We start from the raw sequence: 13206 nt of genomic DNA, 5'->3' as shown, positions 1-13206 counted from the left end.
CGAAATAAATGGCGCTTTTTCTTTTTCGCTCGTTCGTTCGCCCTTTCTATGTCCTATTACACAACAGTGTGGCACTGGCAGTGTGAGCCATCGTGCTCGAAACTGAGCAGACGACGCTTTCCCAGAATGGAAGCAGATGACGCGGAGGCACTTGCGACGCAGTGCGACGTCTTGATTCGATCTGCGCCGAGAGCGTAATCAAAAGTGCTGGTAGGCCTACGCGTCATGCTCTGGAAAACATAGCCACGCTAAGAATATAATGACGTCGCGCGCATACCACCGCTTCTGATCAGTTGCGCACAATACTGTTGCATAGCAGGTGCACTTTCTCTGCGACCCGCTAGATTTGTTGCAATAGTAAATAACGGGATTCAATAACGCACCTTTATTGACTAATATGTACAGGAGCTACGGCTGCGCGTCAACCCGACGTGAAAAACATTTTAGATTCGTCGTTGGCAGGAACCCTAACGTGTCAGGTTCACCCCTGCATGTTTGTCAGTGCGCTTGACCACATACGCTAACGCACTGTGGGTTCTCCAGACGAAGCCCAGTCCGGCCCATGGATCGTACCGCAGTGAAACTATGTAGCGCGCTTGTAACACGCATCTCCGCCGCCTTGATCGCGGAAGTTTTAATTAGTATCGAAAACGCACAAATGTTGTGATGCGCTCATACTGATAGAAATTTACCGTTTGTCTGCATGGTACGTCGTGCACATAGAATTATAGTGCTGAAAAAAAAAAAAAGGAAGCAATTTTCTTTACAGTACTGTCGTTGTCGGCGACCAACTCTTGCTATTGGCGAACACACTTTGGCGGAAGCGCAGTTTGTCACCGGTGGCGGAAACGATACTGTCAGCGTACGTCAGTGGGTCACCGCATATCTTGGCAGGAGCTCGGAGCGCTTATTAGAGCTGCCTGCAGAGCATTACCACCTGCGGGCTCATTTTACTCGAGGCGCCCTTACAGCGCCGCCGTCCCTTGCTGCAGCCATTTAAATGCTGCGACGGGTATAGTGTCGGACCTCCCCCGCCTGCACGAAACATCCACAAGAGTGAGATGACCACGACGTATTACAGTTGTTTCTAAAGATAGCCTTGCACGCGAGCGCATAGTAGTAACAAAGACAACGAGGACGGGGCGCGATTACTACGTCTTCCCGTCTTCCGTCTGCAACCATCCGTCTTCATATATTCTTAAGCGGACGCCGCGCAAACTCGATCCTTTCACACGCTCTGTATAATACTCGAGGTCAATCCAGCGACGATCCTCGTTTACGGCGCGTTACAATGGCTCGCGTGTCCGAACCCACACACCACGCAACGTCCGTGGCCCGCGCGACGCTTATTTATCATGCACAATCATTAACCCCTTACAGTGCTAGGATTAACGCCTTTAAATACTCATTTTTTCCACGCACCATTGAGGAGTGGAACAGGTGTCCGCCAGATCTTTTAACCAGAGCTGATTCTTTTGACTCAATGTTTTCTTCACAGCATTTAATTTGAGAGCCATTTATTTCTACGTTTACTTTTTGTATTTTGCATCTGAGCCTTGTATTTATTGCTGTATTTTGTGTCACAACTTGTATTTAACATTTTTCAATTTTGCTAATCCTGTTCTTTTGCATATATTATGTATTCGCCCCTCCTGCTTGGGCCTACTGTAGGCCTGCAGTATGTTCTAAATAAAATAAAAATAAATAAAAGAGGCCAGCGCGCGGACCACACTGTATATTTACGGGTGCCCGCGTTCTTCGGTATATGTATGTATAGAAGCTGTAATAGCGCTCTGCGTGTTGTCCCCTCCCCCCCCCCCCCCCCCCCCAAAAAAAAATGAGTCACGACTCGCCATTGTTCTTCCATTAGGTCGTGGACCGGGAATACAGTGTATCAAAAACGCATCGTAGTACACCCAAACATCAGAGTTGGGTCGGGACCTTCCTTCGCCGATTCTTGTGTGTGTGTGTCTGAGAGAGAGAGAGAGAGAGAGAGAGAGAGAGAGAAAGAGAGTGAGTCGAACGTTTCAATTACGGAAGGGATCGCGTGACGTCACGATACTGCGGGAGCTATGTAAGTACGCTTCGCCCACAGCGCTGAAATGCTGTCATTGCGTGTGCGAACGTTCCTAAGGCATTGTGCACTGTGCCCCTTAGCAAAACTATAAATCGACTCGTCGACGTCGTCTCTGTAACCGCCCTCAATTACTGTCCGCTGTTTTTTCGGCGCGTAATGTGTATATCGTGTCGTCGAACTATAACGACGTTACGCGACACACATCCCGCTTCGTGTGCAACGCGCGCAAGATCCCCGTAGACACCGCTTTACGGATAACCGCTTAAAGTTGCACTCTTAAGTATAGCGTTCATCTTCCCCTCCACCGTCATCACGGCTGGCTCTGTATACTTCGGATCCCTTTATACGAGACCGCAGGAAAGGGTTCGCGGTGCAAGTACTTTGTCCGCGCTGCCAACGCGAACTGCTGTACCGATCCGACTCTCTCTGCACTTCCCGAAGCGGGCTTTCTGTGCCAAGAGTATAGATCTTCCCAAACGGGGGGTACGCGTATCGGGTGCACGCCTCCTCCGCACTTGGGATATGTAACTCAAACAGCCGCTGTGCAAACACACAATGCCTCGGCGGTGGCTTGCGAACAGGCAACGCTACGACTACAATCATATATATATAAGCGCCTCCTGTATGCAATCTGTCGTGCGCGGCCTTGGTAGCGAAGCCTGGCCCACTTGTATCCCTATCCTCTTTACCGCGGCTATATCACCTTTGTCGGAGCACGACCATTAGACGAAAGACCGCACCTGTCCGTAATTTGGGTCGTCGTTTGCGAGGGATTACCGACACAACCCGACCGCGCTCCGTCCGTTATAGCGATTATTCGTTATTACCGGTTGACGAGGAAGCTGGAAAAGAAGAAAGGAACAGGGTGGTCGCCAGGATGAGTGAGCGAGAGATGGAGTTGGGAGCGGACGATCGGCGGAGAGGGGGTTTGGGTGAGAGGCGATACCTCCCCTCCCCTCTTTTTCCTCCAGAAAGCGGCCGAAAGTCCTCGTTTTGCTCGTGATGAGGGAAAGGAGGAAAGCGTGCCGGCACCCATCAATAATGTTCTGCGAACACGAACTGCCCGTCGTCGTCGTGGCGTTCCAAGGAAAGGCCGCCGCATGACGGAGCGGGGCAGTCGACGATCGGTCTCCTTGAGCTGTTTCGCGACGTCGCGGTTTTCTGTACGGCACGTCCTCTGGATGCTCACGGACGCACACCGCTTTTGAAGGCGAAACACGCGGAAGCAAGCGACGTCGTGTTTTGCTGCAACGAGGGGCCTTATTCCACGCTCGTAGCAAAGTCGCCGCCCGGCTTGGAACGGCAAGCATATAACGCTGAATTTACTCCCGCCTTGTTAATTTGTGCCAAACAGTAGGTTTACTAGGCGATGTCAAAGTGTGCGCTTGTTTCAGGCGTGTGTGCTGCCGCGAATAAATTTTCAGCGCATTTCGCCTCCAGACTGTTATATCTTGGAAATTGTCGAGTTTTTTTTTTTGTTTTTTTTTTAATGCGTAAGGATTCTTTGGCGAGTACTCCAGCAAAATATGTCCGTGCCGTGACACCTTATAACTGCAAAATAAACGCATAGTTGGTCAATTAACACATGCGATCGTTATAATAGCGTAATAGTAGATGATCGGTAGCGTTAGGAAAAAAAAAAAAAGAAAACTTCTGACTGGAATTCGAACCATGGACTGCAGCGTACGTAAGCATTCTTTGGCGAGGACCTCAGCAGAACGTGCCCGTCCCGTGACGCCTTAAATCTGCAAAATAAATGCATAATTAGTCAAGTTAGGACATTTAATCGTTATAATAGAGCAATAGTAGATGTTTTGTAGCGATGGGTAGACATGCCTAAGCTAGCTAAATGAGTAAGCAAAAGCGATGTAGCAGCCGAGCAAAAGAATGCTTACGCTTTAGTAGACAATTTTCAGAATTTCTGTAACATCTTTCTTTCGTTCTCCTCCCCCCCCCCTCGTTATTTTGTTTGTTTGTTTGTTTCTTTCTTTCTTTCTTTCTTTCTTTCTTTCTTTCTTTCTTTTTTCCGCGAGAGCAAAGCAACAGAAAGAACGTTTCTAATGGGTCAAGGCTGAGAGACTAGCTTAAGTGGTGGAGGGGAAAACAACAAGACAGTTGAAGGTGATCAGCGGAGTCAAGCGTTCGTACTCGGCTTTCTCTTAAACTTTGCCAATACCTCCGTTAGTCAAAGAGAAACGTTTGCCTGCTCGATGAAGCTTACGGTAAACGATTTTAGCGTGCATAGCGTTTTCCTGCGTACGATGTTTTGTGATATGCTGTATAGTACAACGATATAAGGCGCGACAAGAAGAAGCCTCAGTATCCTCGCATCTTAGTTTAGTGGTTTATGTCGGATCTGCAGTGTATATTTAATGCACACTACGTTGGGGTGCGTTTGGCAGGCATTCCCAAATCACGAACAGCAGGTTGCCACTATCCCTCAAGAGAAAAGTATATAACAGCTGTGTCTTACCAGTACTCACGTATGGGGCAGAAACCTGGAGGCTTACGAAAAGGGTTCTGCTTAAATTGAGGACGACGCAACGAGCTAGGGAAAGAAGAATGATGGGTATAACGTTAAGGGATAAGAATAGAGCAGATTGGGTGAGGGAACAAACGCGAGTTAATGACATCTTAGTTGGAGTCAAGAAAAAGAGCAGGACATGTAATGAGGAGGGAAGGTGACCGATGGTCATTAAGGGTTACGGACTGGATTTCAAGGGAAGGGAAGCGTAGCAGGGGGCGGCAGAAAGTTAGATGGGCGGATGAGATTAAGAAGTTTGCAGGGACGACATGGCCACAATTAGTACATGACCGGGGTTGTTGGAGAAGTATGGGAGAGGCCTTTGCCCTGCAGTGGGCGTAACCAGGATGATGATGATGACGACGATGACGTTCACTTGATGGGTTCTCAAGTTGCCGTGTCTCCCGCCGTATATAAATGAGATCGCGGGCTCTTCCATGTCTGCGTCTTTCTCGAGGAGGTATGTTGCTCCCGCCACGAGGACACCCTCAAATGTGCTGGAGTTACCAGCATCGAGCTCACTGCAGATCGTGCGGTGCTACAGGTCGCTTCGGTGATCCTGCTGATGTTCTCGTAAACGAACCAATCGAACACGATTCATTTGGCCTTCAATGAACACCTGAACTTCACGTGTGACAAAGATATACGCACCTTCGTCTTGCGCCCGTCGTCATCGCGGTGGAAGTGAAAAGTGTTTACTGCCATTGCAGACGGCCCCGATATGCAGAGGTCAGGTTCGTTCGCGTCGCACCCACTGCAGCGCGGCCAATCTCTTCTTAATGTATAGTGCTATACCACTCTCCCCATCGAGCCGACCTGATTTCCTTCCGCGGCAGTTTGCCGCTCAACCGTTCGGAGCTCCGTTCCTTCCCGCCAAGGCCACGCGCATATGCGTAAGCGCGGTGAACGTGTAGTCTCACTTGTCTTTCTCAAGGACCGCTGCGCGCGGCCGTTATATCCGCGCGAGCGAGCGAATGCAAGGGCGCCGTTAAGATCGGTCCAGCGAGAACCACGCCGCCGGGCACGGCTCCTCTTGCTGCTGCTTTCGTTTCCTCCACACCCCTCGGAATCGAGTGCAAGGCGCCGAGGAGTGACGACCGCTTGTTGGCACCGCTTCGCGTCGCGTGTGTGTATACACGTCGAAGGAGGGGCAAGCGCGCTCTGGGCGTTGCTCCGTGAAGGTTCGATTGTGCTGTCTCTCTAGCTGCAAAGTGCCGTTGTCCACCTTGTCCGACAGGTCTCCGCGACGGACGTCCATACATGTCGTTTCGCTTGGCCGTTCGTGTTTTAAGAGGACGGCGGCGTCTCTTCTATGCCGTTATAATCTCTCCTTTAAAGGCTCTGCATGGCTTATATCTCTATACATCGACGGGGCCAGGCTCGAACGTGTAGTGTCATTGCTTTTCTTGCTTTTTTTTTTAAATTTCGTACGGCTTGAATCACGCACTGATTTGATAGTTGTGCGGCATGAAACGCGTGACGAATATGTGCACTTCGAGAAAGAGAATCTGTGGGTATATATACTGTCAGCATTCCAGGGCTGTAAACATTTATCCACCCCTATTTCTTACCTATGGAATGCCTCCTCAGTGCTCGTTCTTCAGTGTTTGCAAACGTCGACCACTGGTAGCTGAAATGGAAAGGCAGTTGACTATAATGAGTAGAGGCGTCCCTTGTTGCATATCGGATCGCGCATCACGTACATGCGAGCGTCCGTTCCCTGCGTTAGCCACAACTCTTTAACGTCGGTATGTACCGGGAAAGTCGTGTGACAAGGCTCTTTCGTTGGCTCGGGCACGGTTCGTTTTGCATAAGTAGCGGGTCTCTAGCTGCGCCCGTCTCGAGTATTTTTTTTTTCTCTCGTGCGAGATTGTGAGGGCGCATGCCAGCGTCCCGACGTGCACGTACTGCTGCTGCGGCTGCTTCGCATTCAGCGCGGAGATTCGGGTCTCCCTGCGTGTGATGGACGTTCCTTTGAGACGCTTACGACAAGATGCTTTGGAGGTCTATGGGATGGCGGGCCTCGCATGCGCGACGTCGTTCTTAATACGCCGACGTAGACGTGCACGTTCCGCGGCCTCTGCCGAGTGTGTCTGTGGCCGCGATAAGTCGAGGAGTAGCTGGCGGAGGGATTTGCGCCGACGTCCTATACTGTATCTTGTACACGGACAGTTGCTGTCGTATGCACTCGTTTTACCCTGCCACATGGGCCTGTCCCACATCGGAGTCTTAGAGCTGATGTTTTCTTTTTTTTTTTTGTTGTGTGAAGGGCGACTTCTGGAAGGGAGAAATCGGGAACGGGCATTTCCAAGGGCAACGTTCGCCTGATACCGACGTCGTCCGGCTGCATATGGTACAGCGGCGACCGTATTAACTGCACCTAGCGAATTATTTAGAAGCTTGCGATTTAGTAGGAAATGTCTGCATAAACTGTATTTGCTTCTGGAAATACGGGATAGTTGAAGAAGGCGGTAATGTTTCCGCAAGGGGAGTGTCTCCTCACTAAAGGTGGCAAGTCTTTGTTCGCCTAGAGACACGATACGCGCGTCCGATCGCTCTCCGAATACATTGGAAGGGAGGGAGGCTGTCCCGCACAAGTCAGCTCGACACAGCTCATTCCTCAGGCACTGCGCGATCGCCGTGCCCATGGCCAGCTGGCTACATGCCGTATAAAGCGACGCTACTTGCATACAGACTATACAGCATGCATGCAGATCAACGTTTTCTCATATACTTGCCAAGAATGTCATATAGCCAGTTCACTGCGCGGCGGCAACAATGTCGCACGCTATAGGCCGCTCCAGCCACACCCCCGACCTTTTTGCCACTTTCCCGAGGCCCTAATCTCCGCGGCGTATCGGCCTTGCGGCCAAGTCGGGCCCGCCCTCCCTCACTTTCTCGTTCGCGCTCTCCGCTGGCCGTATTCCTCGCGTTTGTCATGGACGGCAGTCCGGAGGAGTGCGACTTGCGCGGATGTCCGAAGCCAGTTTTGCGTTCGCTTTGTGACGACGCATTGTGCAACGCCGGTCGAAAGGATGCCCTCTCCCGGACACGGCGCGGGCTCGATGGCCGACTGCTCGAGGAACTTGAGGTACACACGCAGCAGGTGTTCATTGTCCGAGTGTTCCTGAAACTTTCCCTTACGAACGCAGCGCGATGTCTCTCGATGCTATACGGCAGCGACTCGGCTGCGGTTTGATTTCGCTGGCGTTCGTACGCGGATTATGCATGCTGGGCGCTTACTGACAGCGGTGCAGCGAGAATACTTGGCGCAGAACTGTCATATACCTATACAGTGTTGGGATCGTTTGAAGTGCACCGCGGCACCGGTGCGTATGGCGAAAAACCAGCCAAAGTGAAGCGTTCCCATTTTAGTATATAGATATTTAGTGCTTTGTGCCAAACGCAAATGCTTTTTTTTTTTGCTTCAATTTCACCAACACAGCTAGGTTGGTGTGTTTAGCGGTTGTGGAAAGTGTTTACCTCGCACAGGTGTGCTGTATGTGCCCATTGGGCTTCAGCGGCGTTGTGCATTTGGAAAGGGTGACGATGGAAAAAAAATTCTATTTGTCCTTGTGTTGAACGCTGTGTAGAAATCTCTTGGTCGCCAGGTGGCGCGTGGTGATTCTGTGCATACCTCGTTCCTCGCTCTGTTTCTTTATTCTGTTGCGTAATTTCTGTCTTAGCGAAAATTAAATGTCGTTCTTGTCTGTGCAGGGCTGCATGGTAGTGGGACGTTCATTTAGTATGTCTTTCTATCCCCCTCTCTCTCTCTCTCTCTCTCTCTCTCTGTAGTCGTGCTTAGCTTATCTACAGATAGAGGAATTCGTGACTCGGTTTATCAATGTTTGCGTTAACTTACCATTGGAGTGAGCTATCAGTGGCAACAGCATAGTTGTGGTGATCGTTAATGATAGTGAGTTGACTGTGAGAGTCGGTGAACTTGTGAACCTCGACGACGAGAAAAAGCATAGTCAACAGCGTTAAAAATGGAATTAATGTAATTGGCAATAATAGAAACACAATAAAGGCCAATCGAAAGTATGAATACACTGTCGTTGAATTGGAACAGCAAATCCTGTAGCGGGAAAGTATGTGAAGCCTCGACTTTAATGTAAGAAGGTTTTGCGGAATTTTCGATTTGACGAAGTGCATGCTTTCTATTCCCTGACGCATATTCATAGAACTGACTGCACCGGAAACTTCGAATCAACCAAGTGGACTCAACGTCTCGCCCGATTTAACGAAGTCTTGAAGATGAATAAGCATAAAATGAATGAATGAATGAATGAATTCCATATTCTGCAAACATGATATCCGTATGAGTGTTTTAAAGGGACACTAAAGGTTAATATTAAGTCAACGTGGATTGTTGAAATACCATCCCAGAAACCTCGAAACGCTTGTTTCGTGCGAAGAAGAGACTTATTTTAAGAGAAAATGCGTTCTGAAGCGTCCGCGTAGCTCGAGCGCAGTTCAACTCCCCCGCCCTCCGATCGAGGAATATTGACGTCATGGTCTCATAGTGACGTTGCGCCGTCGGTGAGTAAAACGGCTCCCGCAGACGGCGCTACGGATTTTCTGCACAAAACGCAAACGCGTGGCCAGAAACAGAGCCAAGACAGAGCCGACAGCAGCGCGAAAGCGGAAGTATGGTGGCTATAGCGGAAGGGAAAGCGCACGACGATAAGCTAGTTCTTTATTTTATGACGCGAACTTCGACGCTCATTGCAATGGATGACCCTGACAACGATACATTAGCTCGCGATGCTGGGCTCGAGTTCAGCGATTTAAGCACTGATGAACGTGACGTGCTGTTGAGGGCTCGCGCTGCCGGCGTCGTTGCGTACTCTACGACGACGGCCTGCTTTGAAAGGCACTTCACGCGACTTCAGTGAGTCGGCGTTGAACTCGTAATCCTCTGGACGAAAGTGCAGCGAGCACATTACGTGATTTTTCGGCTCTTTGCCAGCGCGCTGTGGCAGAGGTACGGCACTTAACCACTTCGAACGGAGAGGTTCACTCCTTGGCACACAGTGCATGATAAGTAACGTTGGATTCGCCGCTGCAACTGCCCTTGGGCAAGTTCCGCGGACCGTTCGCGCATCCCACGACAACACATGGACGTGGCATTCTCGCTGCTTGTTCCAAATGCAAGTTTCGCGAGCCAGCAGGACCACCGCAGCACGACGCGATAAAGAAGCAACTGAAACTCCAAAGCGCGCGCGGCGCAAAGTCGAGCGCGCAGAGTCGAGCGAAAACGAAACTTTCGTTCACCCATGCTACTCAAGGGTAACGTCAAAATGTTATTTTTTTCTTAGAATCGAATAGAAGTAGACAAGTAGCATTTTCTTCCGTCTTATAATCTAATGAAGGGATCTTTTTAATACGAGTAGTTGAGTACTAGTGACATAAATTATGATGAGGAGTGCTTGCGTCATCGGGCTAGTACCGGAATGTCGCTGGGGGGTCTCAAATCGTGTCGTGCATTTACCTCAATTTCTCGGTTACTAAAGCTCTGTTCGCGATTATATTGACGCCTTAGACGTTCTAGAGCATTGCTTTATCACTTTAACTTGACTTTCTTGTAACCTTTAGTGTCCCTTTAAGGGCCCTTGATCTAACGAAATTGTCGATTTAGTGAAGCGATTCTTGGGTCCCATCGAATTTGCTGAATTGAAGTTCAGGAGTACTTCAAAGTTGTATGTTTGCAAACGCTCCTTTCTTTCTTTTTTTTTTAAAGCAAGAACAAGTTCGAAGCGGGGCGGAAAATACACCACGCGGACAGCCGTGTGGTGTGTGTTCCATGCCGTTTCCAAGTCGTTGTTGTCTATATACAAAAACAGCGCTTTTATCGAAAACAATATATAACAGACCGGCTCCAATCGAAGCCTTATTAGCAACCAACTTCTCCCTCTCTCTGTTTTTTTTTTCTCGTTTGCATTCCTTAGTGACTGCGCATGGGGAATACCGTGTGATGCACGTCATGCAGTGTGCATGTTCAGAACACACACACACCGTCCTCGCAAGAGAGCGTGCGCATGTGCTCGTGATCGTCTGCACACGTGGTCGTGCGCGACGCTGACATATGACCGCGACGTCTCATCTCGCAGGTGCTGGAGCAGGAGAAGCACGCGCTGCGCCGCAAGCTCGAGTCCCTGTCGGGCGAGAGCGACAGCCGGCTGGCCGAGCTGCAGGCCGACCTGGCGCAGGCCCGCCAGCAGCTGGCCGACCAGCAGGAGCTGCTGCGCGCGCTCGAGAGGGAGCGCGGCGCGCTGGTGCACGAGATGAGCGACCAGAACCAGCGGCTCGCGCAGGAGCTCAAGGCGGCGCGCAGGGCCGAGGACCAGGCGGCCGGCCAGTACCGCAGCCTGCGGCAGCAGCTGTCGCTGCGCCGCTCCAGCCTGGACGACCACGTGGCGCAGCTGCAGGGGCTGCGGGACGAGGTGGGCGCGCACCGGTGTATATATATATCCCCGTATATAGCTCCTCTTCGCAGCTGCTTGCGCGCAAAGACGGCGGTTATATATCCTGCAGCTGTGTACGGTCGTGTCATGCTACGTGTCGTATACAACGAGGTTACCGCGGGACAGGAAGTTCACTTCGCTATAAGAGGTATTTCGTTAAAAGCGGATGGATATAAAGGAGCCGCGGTATGATGCGGGATGGTACAGTACAGGTCTGATAAATTCAAACGCGAGCATGCAATTCCGAAACTATACTCCGATACGTGGTTACGCTTCGAGCTTCGCCTGCATTTGTAACACGAGTATAGTTCATATTCCTGAACGTACATTTTACTGCGCGCCTAAAAAACGGCACTCAGCGATAGAACGTCACATTTCCATGTAGTTAAGCGTAAGAGACGTTTGTTGCTGTCCGCGTTTCAGCTTAGGGGCACTGTGTATATAGCCTGCAAACAGCGCACGTGCAGGAGCTCATAAGGCGTATACACGCGACTGCCCCGTCTTCAGATTATCATCACGTGGTACCGTTAGTCCCAAGGGGTATGCTGCCACGTGGCGGAGTGATATATTCGCAGCTCCTTGCCCCGCGGCAGGTTGAAGAAACGCGAAGAGTCATCGTGCACGCTACACACCCAGCGCCGTCGCGCACTTCGTGTATAATGAGCCGAATGCGGTGTTGTACTGCACGTCAAATGATTCGACGTGAAATAGATTTACTGCTGCCGAGACCAGATGAAAAACTTCCAATAATCCGATATTTCGAATAAAGCGATCTTGTTATTTATTTATTTATTTATTTATTTATTTATTTATTTATTTATTTATTTATTTATTTATTTATTTATTTATTTATCATACCCTTAGGGCCATTACGACATTATAGAGGGGAGTGGTTACAAGCAAAACGGGTAAATTCAACAAACAGGAGTTACTTGTGCAGAAAATTATGTATATAAATATGTTTAAACAAATCTATTTAACAAATGGCACCTAGATATACAATGTTAGCTAAGGCATTTGTGAGTACAGGTTGAACAATATGAAAAAATAGGTTCCTAGTTATACAGTGCTAGCTATGGCATTCTTGAATAATTGGTGATCTGCGATAGTGGCTATCAAGGCGGGGAGGTGATTCCACTCATTGGAAGTGCGTGGTACAAATGACTGCAAAAAAGCGTTGGATCTGCAAAATGAAATGCCGACCTTATGAATGTGGTCTAGTCTGGGTGATACATACGGAGGCGGAGAAATAAGTTTGTTGCGTAGCAGCGGGTGATGAAATAATTTATGAAAAAGGCACAAACGGAACAATTTTCTACGTGATGGCAAGGACGGTAGGTTAAGACTACATTTCATGGCACTGATACTCGCGGTTCTATTATAGTTAGAAAGAATGAAACGAGTAGAGTTATTCTGAACCATTTCCAGTGAGTGTATTAGGTTTACTTGACCTGGATCCCAGATTGAAGCAGCATACTCAAGTTTAGGTCGCATTAGAGTTTTATAGAGGATTAATTTTAAGGAGGAAGGTGCTTTGGAAAAGTTGCGTCGTAAGTAACCTAGCATTCTGTTAGCGTTACTTATTATATGGGTGATGTGGGTATTCCAAGTAAGATCAGAGGGGATGTGAAGGCCAAGGTACTTACTTGTAAGTTGTTACCAGTTCTAATGGAGCGTTGTTAAGGAAGTACACAGGTGGTTCACTGGTAGTTCGAGATACACGCATGAATTTACACTTGTTAATATTTAGTTCCATTAACCATGAATTGCACCATGCAGAAACGGCGTTAAGGTCAGCTTGAAGCCTGGTAACATCCTCGTCGCGAGTTATTTCGGTGTAAATTACGCAGTCGTCAGCAAATATAGGTGAATTTGAGATGAAACACAGGAAGGTAAGTCGTTAATATATATGAGAAATAGGAGAGGTCCAAGCACGGAGCCTTGTGGTACACCTGAATAAACAGGACTCAGATTAGATGTTACTTCGTTAGCTGAAACGAACTGTGAACGGTTAGTAAGGAAAACCTCAAGCCAGTACAGAATTTTAGGGTCAAGGTTTAGTTGTTGCAGTTTGTAGATTAATAAGCTGTGACGAGGGATTACCGTGCAACTTTCTGCCCTGCTTGAAAACGTATTTT

At 49.1% G+C, this 13206-nt stretch overlaps 1 protein-coding gene across 3 annotated transcripts in view; it reads left to right on the top strand.

Annotated features, from left to right (window-relative positions):
• The window catches only part of LOC126539654 (BICD family-like cargo adapter 1), a 196909-nt gene that overhangs the window by 137889 nt on the left and 45814 nt on the right, over positions 1–13206 (top strand). For 2 of the 3 annotated variants that reach the window (XM_050186534.3, XM_050186533.3), the window contains exon 2: positions 10715–11047. In XM_050186534.3, coding sequence (XP_050042491.2) covers positions 10715–11047 — 333 coding nt within the window. Of the gene's footprint in view, positions 1–7550; positions 7693–10714; positions 11048–13206 lie in introns of those variants that run through there. The other variant, XM_072287275.1, reaches the window with a different exon arrangement.

This window comes from Dermacentor andersoni, chromosome 3, assembly GCF_023375885.2.
Source record: "Dermacentor andersoni chromosome 3, qqDerAnde1_hic_scaffold, whole genome shotgun sequence".
NCBI classification, from domain to species: Eukaryota; Metazoa; Arthropoda; class Arachnida; order Ixodida; family Ixodidae; genus Dermacentor; species Dermacentor andersoni.
This window is presented reverse-complemented; position numbering and strand designations above follow the sequence as displayed.